Source organism: Aethalodelphis obliquidens, unplaced genomic scaffold, assembly GCF_003676395.1.
Source record: "Aethalodelphis obliquidens isolate GAN/ISIS:26980383/991018 unplaced genomic scaffold, ASM367639v1 scaffold53, whole genome shotgun sequence".
In the NCBI taxonomy this organism is placed as follows: Eukaryota; Metazoa; Chordata; class Mammalia; order Artiodactyla; family Delphinidae; genus Aethalodelphis; species Aethalodelphis obliquidens.
This window is the reverse complement of record NW_020837997.1, coordinates 13,992,770-14,012,652: the sequence shown is the minus strand read 5'-3', so window position 1 is coordinate 14,012,652 and position 19,883 is coordinate 13,992,770. Positions and strand designations below refer to the sequence as shown.

General features: G+C 63.8%; 2 protein-coding genes across 6 annotated transcripts; one reads left to right on the top strand and one right to left on the bottom strand.

Moving 5' to 3' along the window:
- Window positions 1-3,139: 3,139 nt before the first annotated feature.
- GRIN3B (glutamate ionotropic receptor NMDA type subunit 3B) lies at window positions 3,140-11,872 on the top strand. The gene is given in 11 exon segments (XM_027086010.1): window positions 3,140-3,565; window positions 5,179-5,771; window positions 6,034-6,173; window positions 6,176-7,065; window positions 10,054-10,201; window positions 10,275-10,388; window positions 10,491-10,639; window positions 10,970-11,134; window positions 11,232-11,290; window positions 11,442-11,619; window positions 11,622-11,872. Coding segments are annotated over 11 exon segments (3,108 nt in total). The 3' UTR covers window positions 11,868-11,872.
- A 75-nt stretch (window positions 11,873-11,947) lies between these two features.
- TMEM259 (transmembrane protein 259) lies at window positions 11,948-19,883 on the bottom strand. Of its 5 annotated transcripts, XM_027085906.1 has the most exons (12): window positions 17,583-19,630; window positions 16,080-16,168; window positions 15,337-15,612; window positions 14,726-14,825; window positions 14,503-14,613; window positions 14,094-14,216; window positions 13,914-14,014; window positions 13,775-13,832; window positions 13,601-13,684; window positions 13,379-13,511; window positions 13,207-13,306; window positions 12,547-13,092 (listed from the first exon to the last, which is right to left on the bottom strand). In XM_027085906.1, the coding sequence occupies exons 2-12, from the start codon at window positions 16,092-16,094 to the stop codon at window positions 12,547-12,549; spliced, it is 1,647 nt and encodes a 548-aa protein (XP_026941707.1). In that variant the 5' UTR covers window positions 16,095-16,168; window positions 17,583-19,630. The 5 variants fall into 5 exon arrangements, with proteins under 5 accessions (XP_026941703.1, XP_026941704.1, XP_026941707.1 ...); XM_027085902.1 differs by lacking the exon at window positions 16,080-16,168 and having other exon boundaries at window positions 11,948-13,092; window positions 19,512-19,736; XM_027085903.1 differs by lacking the exon at window positions 16,080-16,168 and having other exon boundaries at window positions 11,950-13,092; window positions 13,601-13,681; window positions 19,512-19,883.

Genomic DNA, 19,883 nt, shown 5'->3' with positions numbered 1-19,883 from the left:
AGAATCTGTAGAAGCACAATTTGACCCTGAATCCTGGTCCATCACTGCCAGAGGGGCAGGTGCAGGCGGCACCCAGCATTCACAGATGACTCCTGCATGTGTGCTGAGTTTATGTGAACTGCAGTGGCATACCACCTCTCACCCACCAGGACAGCTGCTATTTAAGAAACAAAACGTGTCAGGAGGCGGTGGAGAAATCTGAGCCCTTGTGCACTGCTGGTGGGAAGGTGAAATGGTACAGCCGCTATGGCCAATAGTCTGGAGGGTCATCAAAAAATTAAATGTGGAATCACCATACACTCCAGCAATCCCCCTCCTGAGTGCATCCTCCAAAGAAATTAAAGCAAGAGACTTGAGATGTTTGCACGCTCGTGTTCACAGCAATGTGATTCACAACAGCCAAAAGGTGGAGACAACCCAAGTCGCCATTGACAGATGATAAAACAGTGTGGTCCATTCACACAAGGGAATATTATTCAGCCTTAAAAAGGAAGGAGATTCTGACACCTGCTACAACAGGGATGAACGTTGAGGGCATGATGCTCAGTGAGAGAAGCCAGACACAGGACAAATACTGTCTGATTCCACTCACGGGGGTCCCTGGGGGGGTCACATCCACAGAGACAGGAAGTAGATGGTGGGGGCCAGGTGCTGGGGGCGGGGTGGGGAGTCAGGGTTTCATGGGGACAGAGCTTCAGTTTGGGAAGATGAGAAAGTTCTAGAGGTGATGGTGGGATGGTTGCACAACGTGAATGTGCTTAATGCCACCAAGCTGTGCACTTAAAAATGATTAAAATGGTGAACTTTATGTATATTTTACCACAATTAAGGAAAAAAACCTTGCCTGTGTCCACTTGTTCGATGTGCAGGGTAGCTGGGAGGTCAGAACTACTACCATTGAGCTTGTAAAGATGGGAGCTGAGGGATTTCCCTGGTGGTCCAGTGGTTGGGACTCCATTGCAGGGGGTGCCAGTTTGATCCCTGGTCGGGGAGCTAAGATCCCACGTGCCTTGGGGCCAAAAAAACAAAACATAAAATAGGGGCTTCCCTGGTGGCGCAGTGGTTGAGAGTCCGCCTGCCGATGCAGGGGACACGGATTCATGCCCCGGTCCGGGAAGATCCCACATGCCGCGGAGCGGCTGGGCCTGTGAGCCATGGCCGCTGAGCCTGCACGTCTGGAGCCTGTGCTCCGCAACGGGAGAGGCCACAACAGTGAGAGGCCCGCGTACCAAAAATATATATATATATATAAAATAGAAGCAATATTGTAACAAATTCGATAAAGACTTTTAAAATGGTCCACATCAAAAAAAAGCTTGAAAAAAAGAGCTGGGAGCTGAGGCGCAGAGGCCAGGGCACCCAGCGCAGGTCATGCAAGTAGTGGGCCTTGGGGGAAGGTGAGGTGTAACAGCAGGACCCGAGATAGGGCGGCTTCAGGGGGTTCCCCCGTGAATCCGACGGGGACCCAAGGCACCGTCGGGTGCTTGCGTACCTACCAGAACTAGCAGCCAGTAATGTTTGTCGACTGACTGACTGACTGACTGCTGAGGGCCACATTAGGGTGAGAAGATATCCCCTCTCCAGGATGGGTCCGTTTCTGGGGACTCATGCTGGCATAGGGAACTTACCCCAGGTTGGGGTGAGGCCCAGGTGGTCCCAGGTGGTCTTAACCTGGCGCCTCACCCAGAACAGTGGTGGGGGTGGGGGCTCACTGGTATGACCCTCCCTGTCCTGGGATGCCTGGCCAGGTGGCTGGATGAGGTAGCCTTGTCACCTGGAAGCCAGCCACCCAGCTCTCATTAGTCATCTCAAAATTCCATTCATGCTGCTGGCCGGTACTTGCATTTTTCTTCATCTAACGGAGTTTGTCCCCTGCGTCTCTAACGCTGGCTCCAAAAGGAGATGGTTTCTTGTGCGTGAAAGATATCAGCTGAGTGTAGACGCGTTCCTTAGAGCTGGAATGTTCCATGCACAGTTGCTGCCCTGTGCCTTGCGGGGTCTGGGGAGAAGACTGGCTTTCTCCAGTCCCCCACCTGGGATGGGAGAATTCCATGCAGGGTGCTCCTGGGCCCTTATTTGACCGGTGGTTATTGAGCGCCTCCCACAGGCCAGGGCCACAAGAAGGTCTCCATGGCATTTGTCGTGGGGAGGCCCAGTTAATGTAGGAAGAGGCTGGGGGATTGGTAGGCTGCGGGGAGCTAAGGAAAGTTCCAGGGCAGCGCAGAGTGATGTAACCACGCGTCCTTGTCTGAGCAGTTGCTCAAAGCAACAAGCAATTATAGAGTGCCTGCTGTGTGCAAGCACTGGAGACAGCAGTTAACGAGCCAGACCCGGCCCTGTCTCCCAGAGCTGGCCACTGAATAAAGCAAATAAAGGGACAAAAAGACGATAGCGTGTGATGGAGTTCATGTAGGCAGGGATGACAAGGGTGTTCTGCATCTTTCTGGGTGACAAGCTAGGAAAGTTTTTCCAGCAGGGGCATTTGGCACTGGGTCTTGAAGGGTGAAGAGGAATTCTCTGGCTCAAGTTGCTTGTCCACAGCTGGAGGGCAGGAGATCTTCCCCACAGGTCCCCATAAGACAAGTCTGCTTCAGTTTCCCTGGGGCGCCAACGATGGTAGGGCATGTGGACGGGTTGGTCTGGGTAGACACTGCTCCCTGGAGGAGGAGGGTGCAGCTGGGTGACTATGGACGCACACTGACCCCTTATGGGCCTTAGTTTCCCTGACTGAGAATTGGGAACCGTTGCCGGGATGAGGGAGGGATCCAGGGGTGAGTGTGGGTACCGGTCTTGATGCAAAATCCCTCCCTGCTGCGAACGTCGGCTTCCTCATCTGTAGAGTGGGCACAGAGCCAGGAGGAGCAGTGGTTCGATTCCGCACCCCACCCCAACCCCCGCCTGCTGTGGCCATCTGAGCCTCAATTTCCCGCCCTGCGTAGTGGGACCCACGCCTCCCTAGTGGGCTGCCTGGCACTGGGGGACTGGGAGGGGTGAGGGCGGGCGCAGGTGGGCGGGCTCGGGCAGGGAGGGAGGTGCCGGCCCGGCGGGGGCGGGGAGGGAGCGGCGGGGGCGACCGAGATCCCGCCTCCCGTGGTGCGACCCGCGGCTCCGCCCCGCGGCGCCCGCCGGCAACTTTGGGATGGAGTTTGTGCGGGCGCTGTGGCTCGGCCTGGCGCTAGCGCTGGGGCCGGGGCCCGCCGGGGGCCACCCGCACCCGTGCGGCGTCCTGGCACGCTTGGGGGGCTCGGTGCGCCTGGGCGCCCTCCTGCCCCGCGCGCCCGCCGCCCGCGCCCGCGCCCGCGCCGCCCTGGCCCGGGCCGCCCTGGCGCCGCGGCTGCCGCACAACCTGAGCCTGGAGCTGGCGGCCGCCGCGCCCCCCTCCCGCGACCCCGCCTCGCTGGCCCGCGGCCTATGCCAGGCGCTGGCGGCACCGGGCGTGGCGGCCGTGCTAGCCTTCCCCGAGGCGCGGCCCGAGCTGCTGCAGTTGCACTTCCTGGCGGCGGCCACCGAGACCCCCGTGCTCAGCGTGCTGCGGCGGGAGGCCCGCGCTCCGCTCGGCTCCCCGGTACGCGCGGACGCCGGGGTCAGGACGTGCGGGGACCCGGGGTCGGGACGGGAGAGACCCTGGGACGCTCTTGGAGCGCGGGGCCCGGGGGTCCGGATAGCTGAGTCCTTGGGACGCGCGGGCCTCAGAGTCTGGACCCTAAATGCAAGAGTCCGGATGCGGGGAGACTCGGAGTCCAGATGACAGAGGCCCAGGGACGGCCCTCGGGTTAGCGGAACCTGGACCCCTGAACCGCGGATGTGTCCGGAGATCAGGGACCCGGAATGGGAGGCGGGAGCCCAGGGGCGCAGGGACCTAGAGCCACGGAACCCCGCGGCTCGGGAACCCCGCGGGATACCTCTGGACCCCAGATGGCGGATCCCACAGGACGCTTCCCTGGGCTTTGGCGGTGGAGTCCCACCAGCAGCGCGGCCCCCTTCCCCGGTCAGGTCACAGGGTGCCTCCGGATTCCCACCAAGCAGGGCCGCGGGGCTGGGATGGGGAAGCGGGTCTCCCTCTCTCCAGGGTCTGCAGTTTCAGGGGCTGCGGCTGGGGACTTTCCTCCTGCCAAGATCCTACCAGAGGCCCTCGAGGCCGAGGCTACCCACACCCCACAGCCTTCTTGATGGCCTTCTCAGGTCCCCAGGGCCACCCTATCTCTCCTAAACCCTCCATCCTCCTCCACCCTATCCTCGTCCTTGGAGTTTATTCTCTTTTCTTAATTACACCCCCAGGCTGGAATTTGGGTCCGAATAAGAAGAGAATGGGACAAGGAGGAGAGAAGGGTGACTGGCAGAGCTCTGGGGACCCTGTTGTGCCCCAGGGAAAGAACCCCCTCCCAGGGCCAGCAGGGAGGGGCCCAACGCTGGGACATGGGGTCTGGAAGGGGGCCTGCCTCTCTCCAAACCCACCTTGAAGCCCCCTCAGGCCTTCCTTCTCCTGAGGGCGGGGAGACCCTGACCCTAGAGGAGGCCTGGGTCTCATTAACCCCCTCTGTCCTTGATCCCCTCCCGGTGGGAGAGATGTAGGACCCAAATCCATGCCTGTGGCGCCCTCTGCAGCCGGATCCAGGAACTGCACCCTCTGCAGTTGGACCTGTCAGGCTTTGGGGGGGTACTACTGGCTTGCCCCGCCGCCCCGCGGGAGACTGAGCAGCAGCCCCCAGCCTTTCCCCCTGCACTCAGCACCCTGTCCCCACACGGACAACACCCTGCCTACATTAAGTGTCTGGCAAAGCTCTCTCGTCCTTCCCATGCTCAAAGCAAATTCAGGAGAACTTTCTGGGTCCCTGAGCACGGAGAGGGGGCCCCTCAGTCCCTAGCTTGCCTCGTAAGTCTGAATAGAGGTGGGGTAGTGGAGCTGGGTTTTGAAGGATGTGTAGGAGTTGGCTGTCATAGATGGGAAAAGGTATTCCAGCTGGGGAATGCAAAAAGCCTCAGGCCAGGGCCGGGCTTTGTGCTGATGGCGATGGGGAGCCACAGAAGGGGTTAGAGCAGGTGTGGGGCTGGGAAGAAGCAAGCACGAGGTCCAGTTATCAAGGTGTCATGCGTTTATTGAACATGTACAGATGGAGTGGGAAGAGGGTGGTGGGACACTGAGTTTGCCAGCCCTAACTGTGACCACCCCTCTGCCAGAACCCCTTCCACCTGCAGCTGGACTGGGCCAGCCCCCTGGAGACTCTGCTGGACGTGCTGGTATCAGTGCTGCAGGCGCACAGCTGGGAGGACGTTGGCCTGGTGCTCTGCCGCGTGCGGGACCCTGGCGGCCTTGTGGCCCTGTGGACAAGCTGGGCGGGCCGGGCTCCGAAGCTCGTGCTGGACCTGAGCAGGCCGGACCCGAGCGATGCAGGGCTGCGGACCCGCCTGGCCCCACTGGGGGTGCCCGCGGGGGGAACGGCCCCAGTCCCCGTGGCCGTACTCCTGGGTTGCAACGAGGCCGGCGCCCGGCAGGTGCTGCAGGCCGCACCCCCTGGGCCCCGCTGGCTGCTGGGCACGCCGCTGCCCGCCAAGGCACTCCCCACCGAAGGCCTGCCGCCTGGGCTGCTGGCGTTGGGCGAGGTCGCTCGGCCCCCGCTGGAAGCCGCCATCCACGACGCGGTGGAACTAGTGGCCCGCGCGCTGGGCAGTGCGGCCCGCGTGCAGCCGGAGCGTGCCCTCCTCCCCGCCATGATCAACTGCAATGACCTGCCGCTGCCTGGGCCCGAGTCCTCCGGTCGCCTCTTGGCACGGTGAGCGGGGACCCTGCTGCAGGAAGCCGTGTGTGTGGCTTTGTGAGAAGCGGGAAGGGAGGCCCCACCTGAGGCTCTCAACTGGGCTTTGGTCTGGGCCGTCGCCCCAGCCCTCAGGGCGTGGGTACCCCGGCTGGGAAGGGGGTCTGGAGTAGGGGGTACAGCAGCATCCCCCGTGGCCCGGTGTGTCTGAGGCGGAGCGATAGGTCTCACCTCGGCGGAGGGATCCCTCCGCCACCCTGATGCCGCCCACCCCCACCAGGTTCCTGGACAACACGTCCTTCCGGGGCCACACGGGGCCGGTGTGGGTGACCAGCTCCTCGCAGGTGCACGTCTCCCGGCGCTTCCGCGTGTGGAGCCTCCGCCGGGACCCGCGGGGCGCCCCGGCCTGGGCCACGGTGGGCGGTGGCAGGACGGGCGGCTGGAGTCAGAGGCAGGGGGCGCGGCCGGTTGGCCCCCACCCCCGCCGGAAGCCCGGGCGCGGCCCAAGCTGCGCGTGGTGACACTGGTGGAGCACCCATTCGTGTTCGCCCGCGAGCCGGACGAGGACGGTCGGTGCCCGGCGGGGCAGCTGTGCCTGGCCCCCGGCACCAACGACTCGGCCGCCCTGGACGCGCACTTCGCCGCGCTGGCCGACGGCTCGGCGCCCCACGCACTGCGCAGGTGCTGCTACGGCTACTGTATCGACCTGCTGGAGCGCCTGGCGGAGGACGCGCCCTTCGACTTCGAGCTGTACATCGTGGGCGACGGCAAGTACGGTGCGCTGCGCGACGGCCGCTGGACCGGCCTGGTGGGCGACCTGCTGGCCGGCCGGGCGCACATGGCTGTCACCAGCTTCAGCATCAACTCAGCCCGCTCGCAAGTGGTGGACTTCACCAGCCCCTTCTTCTCCACCAGCCTGGGCATCATGGTGCGCGCGCGGGACACGGCGTCGCCCATCGGCGCCTTCACGTGGCCGCTGCACTGGTCCATGTGGCTGGGCGTCTTCACCGCGCTGCAGCTGACTGCGCTCTTCCTCACCCTCTACGAGTGGCGCAGCCCCTTCGGCCTCACGCCCCGCGGCCGCAGCCGGGGCACCGTGTTCTACTACTCCTCTGCCCTCAACCTCTGCTACGCCATCCTCTTTGGACGCACAGTGTCCAGTAAGACACCCAAGTGCCCCACGGGCCGCCTCCTCATGAACCTATGGGCCATCTTCTGCCTGCTCGTGCTGTCCAGCTACACGGCCAACCTGGCCGCCGTCATGGTCGGGGACAAGACGTTTGAGGAGCTCTCGGGGATCCACGACTCTAAGGTGCGTGGCCATGGGGTTTCAGGGGTCAGAGCCCGGAGGTCACCCCCGCCCCCAGTCCCCACCCAGTAGAGGGTGGCCATCTGCTCTCACAAACTCATGTTGAACCCAGCTGGGACAAAACAGGCGAGGCTGCTGGTGAGAATCAAGACAGAGAAACAAAGTAGATGGTGTGTGAATTGGTGATAAAGTTCCAGGGAGGAAAATTAGGGTGGGGACATAGGGAGCACTAGGGAGGGATGATTTCTCAAATGGGGGTCAGGAATTCCTCTGGGAGAGGTGATAGGTGAGGGACTTTTATGTAGATATCAGGGAGGAATATGGTAAGCAGAGGAGGCAGCCTGTGCAAAGGCCCTGGGACAGGATTGTGCTTGGCAGGTTGGAGGAACAGCAAGGAGGCCTGTGTGTGTCTGGAGCGGAGTGAGTGAAGGGGAGAGGGGAGAGAGGGGGGAGGTGAGAGCAGGGAGGGGGATGGGGCAGGTCATGCAGGGCCTGCACATGTGGGAGGACCTGGGCCTCCACAGAAGCTCCCTTTAGACAGAACTTTCACCAGGAGTCCTGGAGGGCTGTGGGCAGAGCAGGGCATGCCCCAGCCTACATATTTTTCTCTTTTAATGAAAAAATTTTAATATTCTGGAGTAGGGAGCGAGGCCCACGATGAATGAACCCATTGCTCGGCTCCAAAGTCAACTCCTGACCAGTTTCGTCCATGCACCAGCCATAGCCGCTGGGTTACCATGAGGGAAATCCCAGGCCTCCTATCATTTCGTCATGAGTATTCTGGGAACTTAAACATCAGGCAGCCATTTTTCTCAGTTGTCATTTTTTTTTTTTTCCCCCACGGTTTGTTTGAATCTGGATCCAAAATGTACAGACCCCGAGGAAGGTAGAAACCTCCTTGTTACCAGGCCCAAACTTGGGTCCACTCACCTGCAGTCAGTAAAGCCAATCTACTGACACAGGGTCCTGGTGAAGGAAAGCGCAGTGTTTATTGCAGGTAAGGCAAGGAGTCTGCGCAGCTAGTGCTTAAGACCTGAACCCCTGGATGGCTTTCAGGGAAAGGTTTATTTTTGTTTGTTTGTTTTTTAATTTTTATTTAAGTATTGGGGACAGGTTTTTAAAGAGCGGGTGAGGGAGGGGGGTTGGGGTGTGTGTGATTAGCTCCTGGATGTTCTGATGGGTTGGTGGTGAAGTAATTGGGAGTCAACATCATCAACCTTCTGGCTCCAATCAGTCTGGGGTCTACATGCTTGTGGGCAGCATGCAGTTAACTTCTTCCACCTGGTGGGGGTTTCAGTGTCTGCCAAAGAGCTCAAAGGATCTGGCTCAATTTTTTTTTTTTTCCCCATGCCGCATGGCATGCAGGATCTCAGTTCCCCAACCAGGGATTGAACCCATGCCCCCTGCAGTGGAAGCACTGAGCCTTACCCACTGGACCGCCAGGGAAGTTCACTGGCTCAGAATATTATCTACAGCCCTTGAGAAGGAATGAAAATTCCTTGACTTTAATGGCTAAACTATTATTATTATTTTGTCTTGTTTGACTGTTTTCCTTTGTTTCAGCATTTTCTCACTTCTCTGATTAAATTTATTCTTTGGAACTCGGGGAAGGCCTAGGAGACTAAAGTTTTTCTACAGACAAGAGGCAGGCAGAGGACCAGGTGGGGGTCTGTCCCGGGAAGGCCCCATGGGGCCATCTGGACACTCCATCTTTTTGTTCACTAGCGATTTGTTTGTTGGAGAAGTTGTTTTTTCTCCTGCAGCATCTCCCAGTGTTTGGATCTAGCTGCTCTCGTCCCCTGCTTCTCCCCCACCCCAGTGTCCTCTGTTAAACCAGTAATGAGACCTAGATGCTTGCTGTCCCGTGGGCCAGCCACTCTCCACACGTGGCTACTTTTTTAAAATAATTTTTTTTTTTTTTTGGCTGTATTGTGTCTTTGTTTCTGCGTGCAGGCTTTCTCTAGTTGCGGTGTGCAGGCTTCTCATTGCGGTGGCTTCTCTTGTTGCGGAACATAGGCTCTAGGCGCGCGGGCTCAGTAGTTGTGGTGCACGGGCTTAGTTGCTCCCCGGCATGTGGGATAGAACCCGTGTCCCCCGCATTGGCAGGTGGATTCTTAACCAATGCACCACCAGGGAAGTCCCGTGGCTACTATTTAAATCGATTTAATTGAAAGCACTCAACAGCCACTTAAGAACAGCACAGGTGTAAAGCATTTCCTTCCCCAGAAAGTTCTAGATGGCCCTGCCTGCCTCAGGTCTGGCTTCTCGGAAGTGCTGTAGCCCCGACAAGGAGGCCCTGGTCAGGTGGCCTCAGCAGCCACTCATGCTTTGCTTTAGGGAGGTTGCACAAACAGTGGGCGGGCCGGAGAGCCCGGGGCTGAGGGGGCAGCGCTGGTGCAGGAGGAATGGGGGATGGGGGCCTTGGGTGGGGGCTGCGGAGGGGCGAGCACCGGGCAGGTCCAGGGTGTCCGGAGGGCAGCGCCCACAGGATCTGCAGGTGGACGGGACGTGGAGATGAGAGATGCAGAGGCGGGCAGAGGAGGGAGAGCGACTGCGGTGGGAAGGTGTGGGGTGGCTCGAGAGTGGGTCTTGGACGTGGCGAGCTTGGGGTTCCCGGGGGACCCTAAGGAGAGACGCAGCGGGTGCGGCGGAGGCGGAAGTGTGGAGTTAAGGGCCTGGAGATGGACGTGCGGGTTTTAGAACATTTTCAACTGGGCGGTCCTGCCCCCAGGGGACACTGGGCCATGTCCTGGCACATCTGTGGTTGTCAGACTAGGGCAGGGGGCTCCTGGCATCTAGGGATTGGGGCCAGGGATGCTGTTCCACACCCCACGGAGCCCAGGATGGCTCCCCAGAGATGACGTGACCCACGTCAGCTGGTTGGGAGCCCTGGGCCTGGGTGCTCCGGGCTGGCGGACGGAACGGGGTTGGGGGAGAGCCGGGCTGGGATCAAGGGACCCCCACAGGCGCTGACCGGGCGCTGGCCCGCAGCTGCACCACCCGTCCCAGGGCTTCCGCTTCGGAACCGTGTGGGAAAGCAGTGCCGAGGCCTACGTCAAGAAGAGCTTCCCGGAGATGTACGCACACGTGCGGCGCCACAGTGCGCCCACCGCGCCCCACGGCGTCGCCATGCTGACGTGAGGGGGGCGCGCGGGGCGGGGCCAGGCGTGCGGGGATGCTCACCCCGTCCCCGTCCCCCTCCCGGGCAGAAGCGACCCCCCCCAAGCTCAACGCCTTCATCATGGACAAGTCGCTCCTGGACTACGAGGTGTCCATCGACGCGGACTGCAGACTGCTGACCGTGGGCAAGCCTTTCGCCATCGAGGGTGAGCGGCCCCCGGGACCAGTGACCTGCGGGCTCCAGGCGGGCACAGCTCCTGTGGGTCTGCGTCCAGTCCGGTCCCAACCCAAGGCCCGGCCTCCCCCAGGCTATGGCATCGGACTCCCCCGGAATTCGCCGCTCACCTCCAACCTGTCCGAGTTCATCAGCCGCTACAAGTCCTCCAGCTTCATCGACCTCCTGCACAAGTGGTACAAGATGGTGCCTTGTGGCAAGCGGGTCTTCGCCGTTACAGAGGTAGGGCAGGCCCGGGACGCAGGGAGGGGTAGGCGTGGGGGGCTCTGCGCCTGTGTGTCCTTCACCAAGGTGACCAACCCCTGCTCGTTCCCAAGACTGTGTGTTTGCCCGCTTTTCTGCACCCTGTTCATCCTCCAAAACCCCAGTTCCAGTGGCCTTTCTTCTGTGACACCTCACCTCTGAAAATGGAGCCCTAGCCTTCCAATCCGGCTCCACAGCCCCAGGCCCTTCTCCCTGGCCCCACCTCTGCCCCCACCCCCGTCCAAGGCCAGGGCTTCCCAAGGGTCTGCCATGACCAGGAGGGGTTTTGTGCCTGCGTCCTGCCCGCAGATCTTCCAGATGGGCATCTACCACTTCTCAGGACTCTTCGTGCTGCTCTGCCTGGGCCCGGGCAGTGCTCTGCTCAGCTCGCTGGGGGAGCACGTCTTCTACCGCCTGGCGCTGCCGCGCATCCGAAGGGGCAACAAGCTGCAGTACTGGCTGCACACGAGCCAGGTGAGGAGCGGGGGCTGCGGGGTGGAGGGAGGGGGAGGGTGTGCAGGATGGCCTTTTGCTGACCCGACCCCGACGTGACTTCTGTCTTGGCTCTTAGAGAATCCATCGCGCCCTCAACACGGAGCCGCCCGACAGGCAGGAGGAGCCGGAGCCGAGGTAAGGGGCCCTGGGGGCTGCTCTCCACCCCAGCAACTCCCATCCCTGCCCTCCAGCCCCGACAGGCTGGATGGACCCCGGGGTCACCAGTCCCAAAGGGCAGAGTGGGACTGTGGGTAGGATGCGGCTGCCCAGCCCCATCCGTCCCCAGGGGTCTCGAGGAGCCGCAGCAGGGCACTCTGGCCGCCCCCGCCGGCCTGGGGGGCTGGACATGGGTGCGCCAGGCCTCGGTGAGGGAGTGTCGCGCGCACTTCCTGCTGGAGCCGGCCGTGGCCGCCGCCGCTGCCACCACTCCCGTTGAGGATGCCCCAGACGCGGATGGGGATGCGGGGATGGGCTGCCCGGGGTCCCTGTCTGGCTCTGCTCCAACGGCCGCCCGCCCGCCGAGCTGTTCTTGGGCGCCCCACGCCCCGAGGAGCTAGAACAGCTGGAGCAGCGCATCGCAGGCGCACGCGAGAGGCTCCGCCAGGCGCTGGTGCGGCGCGGGCAGCTCCTCGCCCAGCTCGGGTACGGTGCCCGCCACGGGCCGCGCAGCCGGCTCCAGGCCTCCGAGGAAGCACCCGTGGCCGCCCAGTGACGCGGGACCAGGCCCTCCTCCACCTGCAGTGGGGGCTCTGAGGAGCCTCGCCTGGCCTCCCCGCACACACAAACGCTGGCTGGACGCCGTCAACAGTTTATTCTATATACAAACACCATTTTGTACACTGCAATTAAATAGAGTGGAATGAGCCCTCTGCTCCATTCCTCACGGTGTAACTTGGGTTGGGCCACCGGCCGTGTCTTCACCCCGAGCAGGGCAGGACCCCGGCGCCCCCCGTGGCCGCGTCCGGGGCCCCAGCCTGGGCGTGTGGGCTGGCGGTGGAAAGGCACTGCACACGAGGGAGCACCAGCTGAGCCGGCCCCACTCGTTTCACCTTGCTCAGAGGCTTGCCCGTTTTGCCCTGGGACAGCTCACTCCGGACCTTTCACCAACCCACTGCAGAACCTTCCATGGAGCCCCCATCCCTTCTCCCACCCTGGCTCATCAGCCGGCCGAGTGGGCCCACCATAGACAGGGACAGGCTGCAGGCAGGCCCCATGCCCTGGGGGAGAGAAGCCCGCCTCCAAGCAAACCTGATGGACTCCAATACCGCCTAAGGCAGGCTGAGCAGTCCCAGAGCCATTGGGGACAGCCTCCCTGACCCCGGGGGGCTCCAGCCAGGTCACACCCAGCTGGCCTGGATGGCCAGGGACAGAGGCGGTGAGCTGCCCACGGCTCAGGAGCCGACCTCTGAGGGCGCATCCACTGGAGCCATGGACGCAAGGCTGGGCCCACTCACCCCAGCGGTCTGCGGGGCTGTGTCAGACCCTGGGGAGTCGCTTGTGGGGGCACTGTCCTGGGGGGCCCGAGGGAGCGCCCCACTGGGGCTGAGGGGGCTGGCCGGCCGCCGGTCCAGGAGAGAGGCGCTCAGGCCAGATAAGAAGGAGGCGTCTGTGATGATGGCAGCCGTCTCTGCCATCCAGCCCAGGTCACCACTGGCTGCTGCGGCTACCGAGGCTGCCGCGGCCACCAGGGAGCTGGGTGCCTCAGCCATGGGCCCAGGGCCTCCGCCACCACCCTGCAAGCCAGGGCCCAGGGCAGGGGGCTGGCTGGTAGAGTCGGGCGTGGCAGCCGGGGTGCCTCCGTTGTTGTTCAGGTCGTCTGGCAGGGCCGTGGGGCTGCCAGGGCCCAGCGGGGGCGTCTGCAGCAGCATCTCCTGGACGCGGATCTGCTGCAGAATGGCGGGCAGCTCGTAGTGGTGGAAGAAGTAGATCATGGAATGCTGGGGGGCAGGCACTGGGTCAGGCGAGGCCCAAGCCAGAACGCAGCCTCCGCAGAACCCCCGACAGGCTGGATGGACCCCGGGGTCACCAGTCCCAAGGGCAGCCCACCTCACCTGGATGAAGAGCCAGGAAGTGACGAGGGCCAGGCTGCTGTACTGCCCGTTGAAGCGGTAGTGGTAGGCGTAGAAGGCGAAGTGGTACAGGTAGAAGAACCTGCGAGGGGGACAGTGAGGCGCTGCCCACCCGGCTGCCCCCACCCTGGACCACACAGACCCCGGTGCCCACCGAAGCCAGTGCCGCTTGCTGGTGTTGGTGTGGCAGCAGATGGCGTCATACTGGTCGGCCAGCCACACGATGAGAATGATGTAGAAGGCCGTGGTGGTGTCGTTGAAGAACTCAGACATGATGGCTTCCATTCCTGTGGGGAGATGGGAGAATGCTGGTTGAGGGGGACGGGCAGGTGATGGCCAGGGCAGGGGGCAGGGCGTGGGAGCACAGGGTCCTCACCCACGAGGGCCAGGATGACGGTCAGCAGGGGCGCTGCGGGGAACGCGATGGCCATGTTCATCTCCAGCATCTGCAGCAGGTCCACTGCGGGCAGAGGGTGGCGGGCGGGCAGACCGGGTGAGGCGCCCGGTGGGGGGGTGGTGGGCAGGGGAGATGGCCAGCGGGGAAACTCACCAATGAAGACGAAGATCTGGTGGTGGGAGTAGCGCAGCAGCATGGACACGCTCAAGGTCTGCAAGCAGTGCAGCGTGAGGCCTGGGGCCGCCGCCTCGCCCCCCGCCCTCTGGCCCCCCGCCCCGCCCGCGGCACTCACGAAGATGACCATGATGACGAAGGCGGCCAGGTAGGATGTGCGGGCCATCCACATGCTCACGAAGCGGTAGTGCTCCCCAGACACCACGTTCCGCAGGAAGCCTGTGCGGGAGGCAGTGAGCCTGCGCCCCAGACCACCCCGGCCCCGCCCCGGCCCCGCTCACCCGGCTGGGCCCCGCACCCTTGTTCTCCTCGTTTTCTGCCAGGCCTTTCACACTGGACATGAGGATGTCGTCGTAGCCCAGGAACTCAGCCAGCAGCAGGCGGCTGAAGCGGTCCCCGAAGCACTGGTCCCGCGTGGGGTCTGTGGGCAGGACCGTGACAGGGGTGTGCACCTGGCCAGGCCCCCGCCAGCCCCAGTTGTGGTGGAGGCCCGGGGAAGGCCAGATCTCCATTTGTGGGAGTGGAGGAGCCCCCGCCCACCCCCGACCCGAGCAGTGATGTGCGTGACAGCCCCAGAGGAAGAGTCAAGGGATGAAGCCTGGGAAGCTTCCCTCAGCTGGAGAGCACGGGCGGGCCCCCCAGGCCCCGGAAGCGAGTGCTTCTGGGTCACCCCTCCCCCAGAACCTCACTCTGCAGGTGACACTCACCCAGGGTGACCACCATGACTGGGATGCTAAGCCGCTGCCGCGTGGCCTGCGACAACCGCAAGAAGCCGTACTCCAGCGAGTACTCCACGATGTACTCGTCCTGCGGCCACGCTGTGGGTGGGACAGGCCTGGTCAGCCCGCGGAGCCTCTCTCCCCTGGGAGGGGCGGGGTGACCGCAGCCCACCGGGGGCACTGGCCTTTAGCTCCAGTGAGCAGTGAGTACCTTTTGTGGGCGTCTCAGGGAAGGGGAACTCCTGGCTGTCGTTTAGGGCCTCGGGGCCACCTGGTGGCTTGAACACCTTGGGCTCGATGTCCAGTTCAAACTGCAGAGAGGGAGGCAGGAGTCAGCAGGCCCATGGTGCCAAAGGGCCGGGCCTGGAGGCCTCTCCCTCATTGACTGACTGGAAGCAGATACGCCCCTGTCCCATCAAAACCCTGACCCCCAACACTGAGCTCCCTGAAAGCCTGTCTCCGGGTGAGGGTGTGGGAGGGATGCGGCCCCCTGCTGAGGTCTGCACCAATACCCTACCCACACGGATCCCTGGCCCGCAAGTTCCTGGCCTCTGGCTGCCCAAGCACAGCCCTCCCTGCGGGCTGTGGGCCCATGTCCACTGGCATTCCTCTGCTGACGGGGCGCTGCATCACCAGGATGCCCAGAGCCGCCTTCCCGGCTGTATCTGCTCTTGGCACCCCCGGAACTGGGCCAATCCCTTTCACCTGACAGCTGGGAAGCAGCCCGGGGTCCCAGTTGGCCGCGAGGCCACGGGAGCGGGAGCAGCAGCAGACAGGGAGGCCTGTGGCCCTGAAGATCAGGACCGCTTCCAGCCAGCTCACCTTGACAGAGCTGTTCCCAAACACCTCCACGGTCAGCTCCTCCTCGTCGTCCTCACCCCCCAGCTCCAGGCCTCCCGGCCCCACAGCCAGCCCAGGGAAGCTGCCGCCACCACTGCAGAACTGCAGGAGGACCGGCGCGCGGCTCGAGTTGTGCTGCACCTCCACGCGCAGGACGCCCTCTCTCGGCCACTCGTCCCGCACGTGCTCCAGGCAGTTGATGGGCGAGCGGGAGAAGACGATGTGGATGTAGGCCAGGACGAAGAGCACGAACAGGGCCTGGGGGCGGGGGGCGGTCAGCACGGGCCCAAGCAGAGCACGTGGTGCCATCACCCAGCTGCCCCAGGAGAAAACTCCCGACCTCACTGGCTAAAAATGGCCTCCCTCGCCGGCCGGGCGCCCTCTGCACCTCTCCCGGGCCAGCCTGAGCCGCTGAACACAGCCGACCCGCTTGGCCATGCCAACGGCCCCATGGCAGGGCTCGCTCTGTCCCCCGAGTGAGACGGGACAGCCCTAACTGTTCACTGGGGGGATCCTGACACAGGGCCACATCTTGGGACGTCTGTGGTGATCGTGACTGGGGGGCTCCCGGCATCGAGTAGGCAGGGCCGGGGAGGCTGCTCCACACCCCACAGCGCCCAGGATGGCCCCCTACAGAGAACGTCCCAGCCCCGATGTCCACAGTGCTGAGGAGAGGCCCTGCTTGACGTCACCCCAACCCCCTGCTCCAGGAGCCCCCGTCTGACCGCTGTGTTTCTCATGGGGTCCCGGTTGGCCAAGTGTCACCCTTCAGCCTGGACGCCGTGTCAAGGGCATCGCTCCCGGGGTGAGTTCCCTGTGTGGTACAAATGATCGTGGGGGACCAGAGTACGAAGCCGCTCCTTGTCCTGTCAACAATGATGCTCAGGGGTGTGGTGAACTTCCGGTGGCCACGCGGCCACCGGCAGGGCCGCCAGCACCTCGTCCTCTCCATGCCCTGCCAGGAGCACCACAGGGTGGTGCCAGCGCTGGCCGTGGAACTCCCGGCTTCCTCTCTGGAGCCTGCCCTGCAGACTGGGCACGGGCTGGGTCAGCAGAGCACCCGCTCCTGTCCTGACGGGGCGGTAATCAGAGCACTGCTGATTTAAGCAGAGACAGACTACACATCCCAAGCCCCTGGGGTTCAGGTCACGGCAGACAGATGCTGAGCTGAGAACAGAGCTGGGACCCTGCCTGGGGAGGAGGGGCTGGGGAGGCAGTGGGGAAGTCCAGCTGAGGCCCCCACGTCTGCAGAGCCTCCCACAGGCCAGCCTGCGCCAGGGCCCTGAGACGTGGCCACAGGCCAAGCGTCACTCGGGACCCCCAGCACCTCTCCCCAACGTTGTGTCTGGGGACCTGGGAGCTGGCGACGGGAATCCTGACAGTGTGGGACCCACAGCACAGCAGGGTGAGGTCAGAGAGCTGACCCACAGCGCCAGTCGTGCTCTCTGGGCCCAGATGTCCAGCAGAGCCGTGTCTGGGACACTGTCTGCTCTGGGCCATAAGGACGACGCTGTACAACGTGATGAGATACCACAAAAAGTGCTGACACGCAGGATGGCCCGATGCCAGGGGCTGCCCGAGCACTTCCCCCGGAGACACACGTGCCTGCCATCACCCCCAGTTTGCAGATGAGGAAACCAAGGCACAGAGACCACGCGGCCAGGAGGGGTGGAGCCAGGAGTTCAACCTGGAACACACGCCAGGCAGGGCCAGCTGGGCCCCGAGAGCAGGGGCACTTGAACGGACGGGGGGCTGGTGGCACCATGACCTCGCTGAGTGGCCCCCATGACCCCACTGTCACCCTGGCGCCCCCTCCAGCACCCCTCACTGGTGTCTGCCCCATCACTGTCCTTATCCGGGTCCTGAAACCCCAGGTGGGGTCCATCACCCTTGACTGAGTGTGTGGGTCCCCAGAGGTAGGCCAAGACTCTCTCACCCCTTGACAAGGCTTGCCCCAGATCTGGACTTGTTTCCCCACCATGGAACAAGCTGTCTGCCCAGGCTTCCCTCCCCCTACAACCTATCATCAGACACACAGGGCAGCCCTACCCACGCGGGGAAAGCAGGGTGTACTCAGCAGCCCCGCCCACCTCGCTCTCAGGATTTCAGGAGTCTTGTCCAGGGCCTTTCCTGCCCTCTGCCTGCCAGCTGGCCTGGCCACCTCACAGGCCCTGGGTGCTCCAGCCCCCCAACCTCTGGCACCCTGTGACCCCCATGCTCCAACTCACCAGCCACACGGCTGCGCCGTCCCGCCAGCTCCAGGGCCTCTGCATGCGCCGCTTCTGCTACCCACCTCCTTCCTCGCAGCCTGAGGCTGCCTGATGTGACACAGACCCTGCCCTGCCGGCTGCCGTCTCTCCCCCTTCCTCCTGGTCACCCTACTCATCGCTGGGCCCAGAGACTGGCACGAGGCGGCAAAGAGGATGGCAAGGGCGGCTCCCGCCAGCAGTGAGCAGAGAGGAACAGGTGCCACAGGAAGAGGCTGGGGAGCAGGGCTGGAAGGGGAACTTGATCTCTGTAGCAAGAGCCCAGAAGCTGGGCGGCTGAGAGGCAAAGGAGCAGAGCTTTCTGGAGCTTGAGGCGGCCTCAGAGATCAGCCAGCCGAGCCCTCCCTTTGCACACGAGGGGAACCAAAGGCGCCAGGGGTCAGGCAGGCTCTCGGGGAATGAAGGGCCTCCTGGTCGCAGCCCCAAGGAGAGAGGAGGTGCAGGGGGCTGAGGGCAGCCCGCTCACCCGGCCCCACACACCAGGGAGGCGGCCTGGATGTGCAGCCCATCTGCTTGGCCAGCCCAACCCCTGGCCTGCTCCTCGGGCAGGAATTGGCGAGACAAAGCCACTGAGGCCGGGCTCTCAGGGAAAGCTCAGCTCCACGGGGGGGTCCCACCTCACACAGGGCACCCCCTCGAGTGACACGGGCTCCTTCTGAGCGTGTCGGGAGGAACAGTGCTTTGTTCCCCAAGCCAATCACGGCCTCACATGGCCTTCTGCCTACGCCCCAAGCCGCCCATGGGTTCCAGGATTGGGGTAAAGGAAGGCCGACTCAGGAATCCTCCGGAGTCCCACCCCCACGCCCCCGCAGGGGACGCCTGCCGCTCCGGGACCAGGGGTTTCAGGCTGGGACCCGCACCAGGTCTGCGGGACGGCTCGCACCGCTGCCACCCAACGCCAAAGAGCTGCCGGCTCCCGACCAAGCTGGCCCAGCCGGCACCCCACGCGCCTTGCCCGCCAGCTCCAGCCCCCTTCCTGCAGACGAGGAATCCGAGCTTCCTCGGACATCAGCACCCCTGGCCCCGGCCCCCGCCCCGGGGGCCACTCCAGGACGGGACACGAAACAAAACAGCCATTTCTCCACTTCCTCAGACCCTCCAGGCAGCCGGGCTCGGCACCCAGCGAGCTCCCTCTCTGAGTTAAGACCCCTCCTTGGAGGGATCTGTGCCGGCCCTCCCGGCACCGCTGAACAGCCGAGAGCTCTGCCACCCGAGCGAGGACAAGGGGCGGGTCCACGGGAGGCCCCTCACAGAGCCACCTGCAGCACCACTGGCTGGACTTTGCCACTAAGCCCCACGGCGTGACCTCAGCTAGGTCACCTTCCCCCCCGGGGTTCAGAGCGGGGAGAATCCGAGTGGAGGCAAGCAGAAGGGCCCGAGGAGAAGAGCCCCAAGAAAAAGGGGGAGAGGGAAGAGGTGCAGGTGGGCGGTCCGGGGGTGTGTTCTGGGAGGGGGCAGTGGCGGTGAGGCCCGGAATCCCTCGAGTCTGGGGTTCGGGGCCAGGCCAGGCTCGGAGAGTGGGGAGGCGGTCATCCCGGACTGAGGATCCCAGGCGGCAGGGCCGGGGGTCACGGGGCTGGGCTCCGGCCTCCGGAGGTGGGGGACGCTGGGAAGGGCGAGGCGAGGGGTGGGGTGCGGCCTGGAGGGGGCTGGGAGTGAGTTTCTGGAGTCGGGATCAGGGGCCACTAACCGGGGGAGACCCGGGCCTTCCCGGGTGGGAGTTTCTGGGTAGGGGGCCGGGGGCGGCAGGCCTAAGGAAAGGGTCCCAACGGGTAGGGCCGGGCCTACGCCACCGGGTGGGAGGGGCGCGCTGCCCCGGGCGGGGTCAGAAGTCGCAGACCTGGGGGAAAGGGTCCGGCCGCCAGGGTCAAGATTCGGGGCCCCGGTCACCTTGAGCAACACGAAGAACTCGAAGAGACGACGGAAGGCGGGCGGGAAGAGGCGCGAGTAGGTGACAGCCATCTTGAAGAAAAGCGCATGGAAGAGCCGGTCGCGCACGTTGATGAGAGGATTGGGGTTGAGGTTGGGGGTGCGAGGCCCACGCGGGGGGGCTGGGCCGCCGCCGCCGCCGTTGGGCCCGGGCCCCGGGGCCCCGGGCGCCGCGAGCTCCGACATGCCCACCGTCGCGCCTTAACGGCCCGCGGGTCCCCGAGGACGCCTCCCCGCCGCCATCGGCCGTCCTCGCCACCGCCTCGCTCCTCACGGCCGCCCGAGCGCCGCCGCCATCTTCCGCATCCGCGCCCCAGCTGACGCCAGCGAGTA

Coding starts and splice junctions, on each gene's coding strand:
- TMEM259 (XM_027085902.1), bottom strand. CDS start 19,736: ATGTCGGAGCTCGCGGCGCCCGGGGCCCCGGGGCCCGGGCCCAACGGC. Junction 14,614..14,725: donor CCCTGAGACGCCCACAAAAG/GTACTCACTGCT, acceptor TCCCACCCACAG/CGTGGCCGCAGGACGAGTAC. Junction 13,512..13,600: donor CGTCATCCTGGCCCTCGTGG/GTGAGGACCCTG, acceptor ATCTCCCCACAG/GAATGGAAGCCATCATGTCT.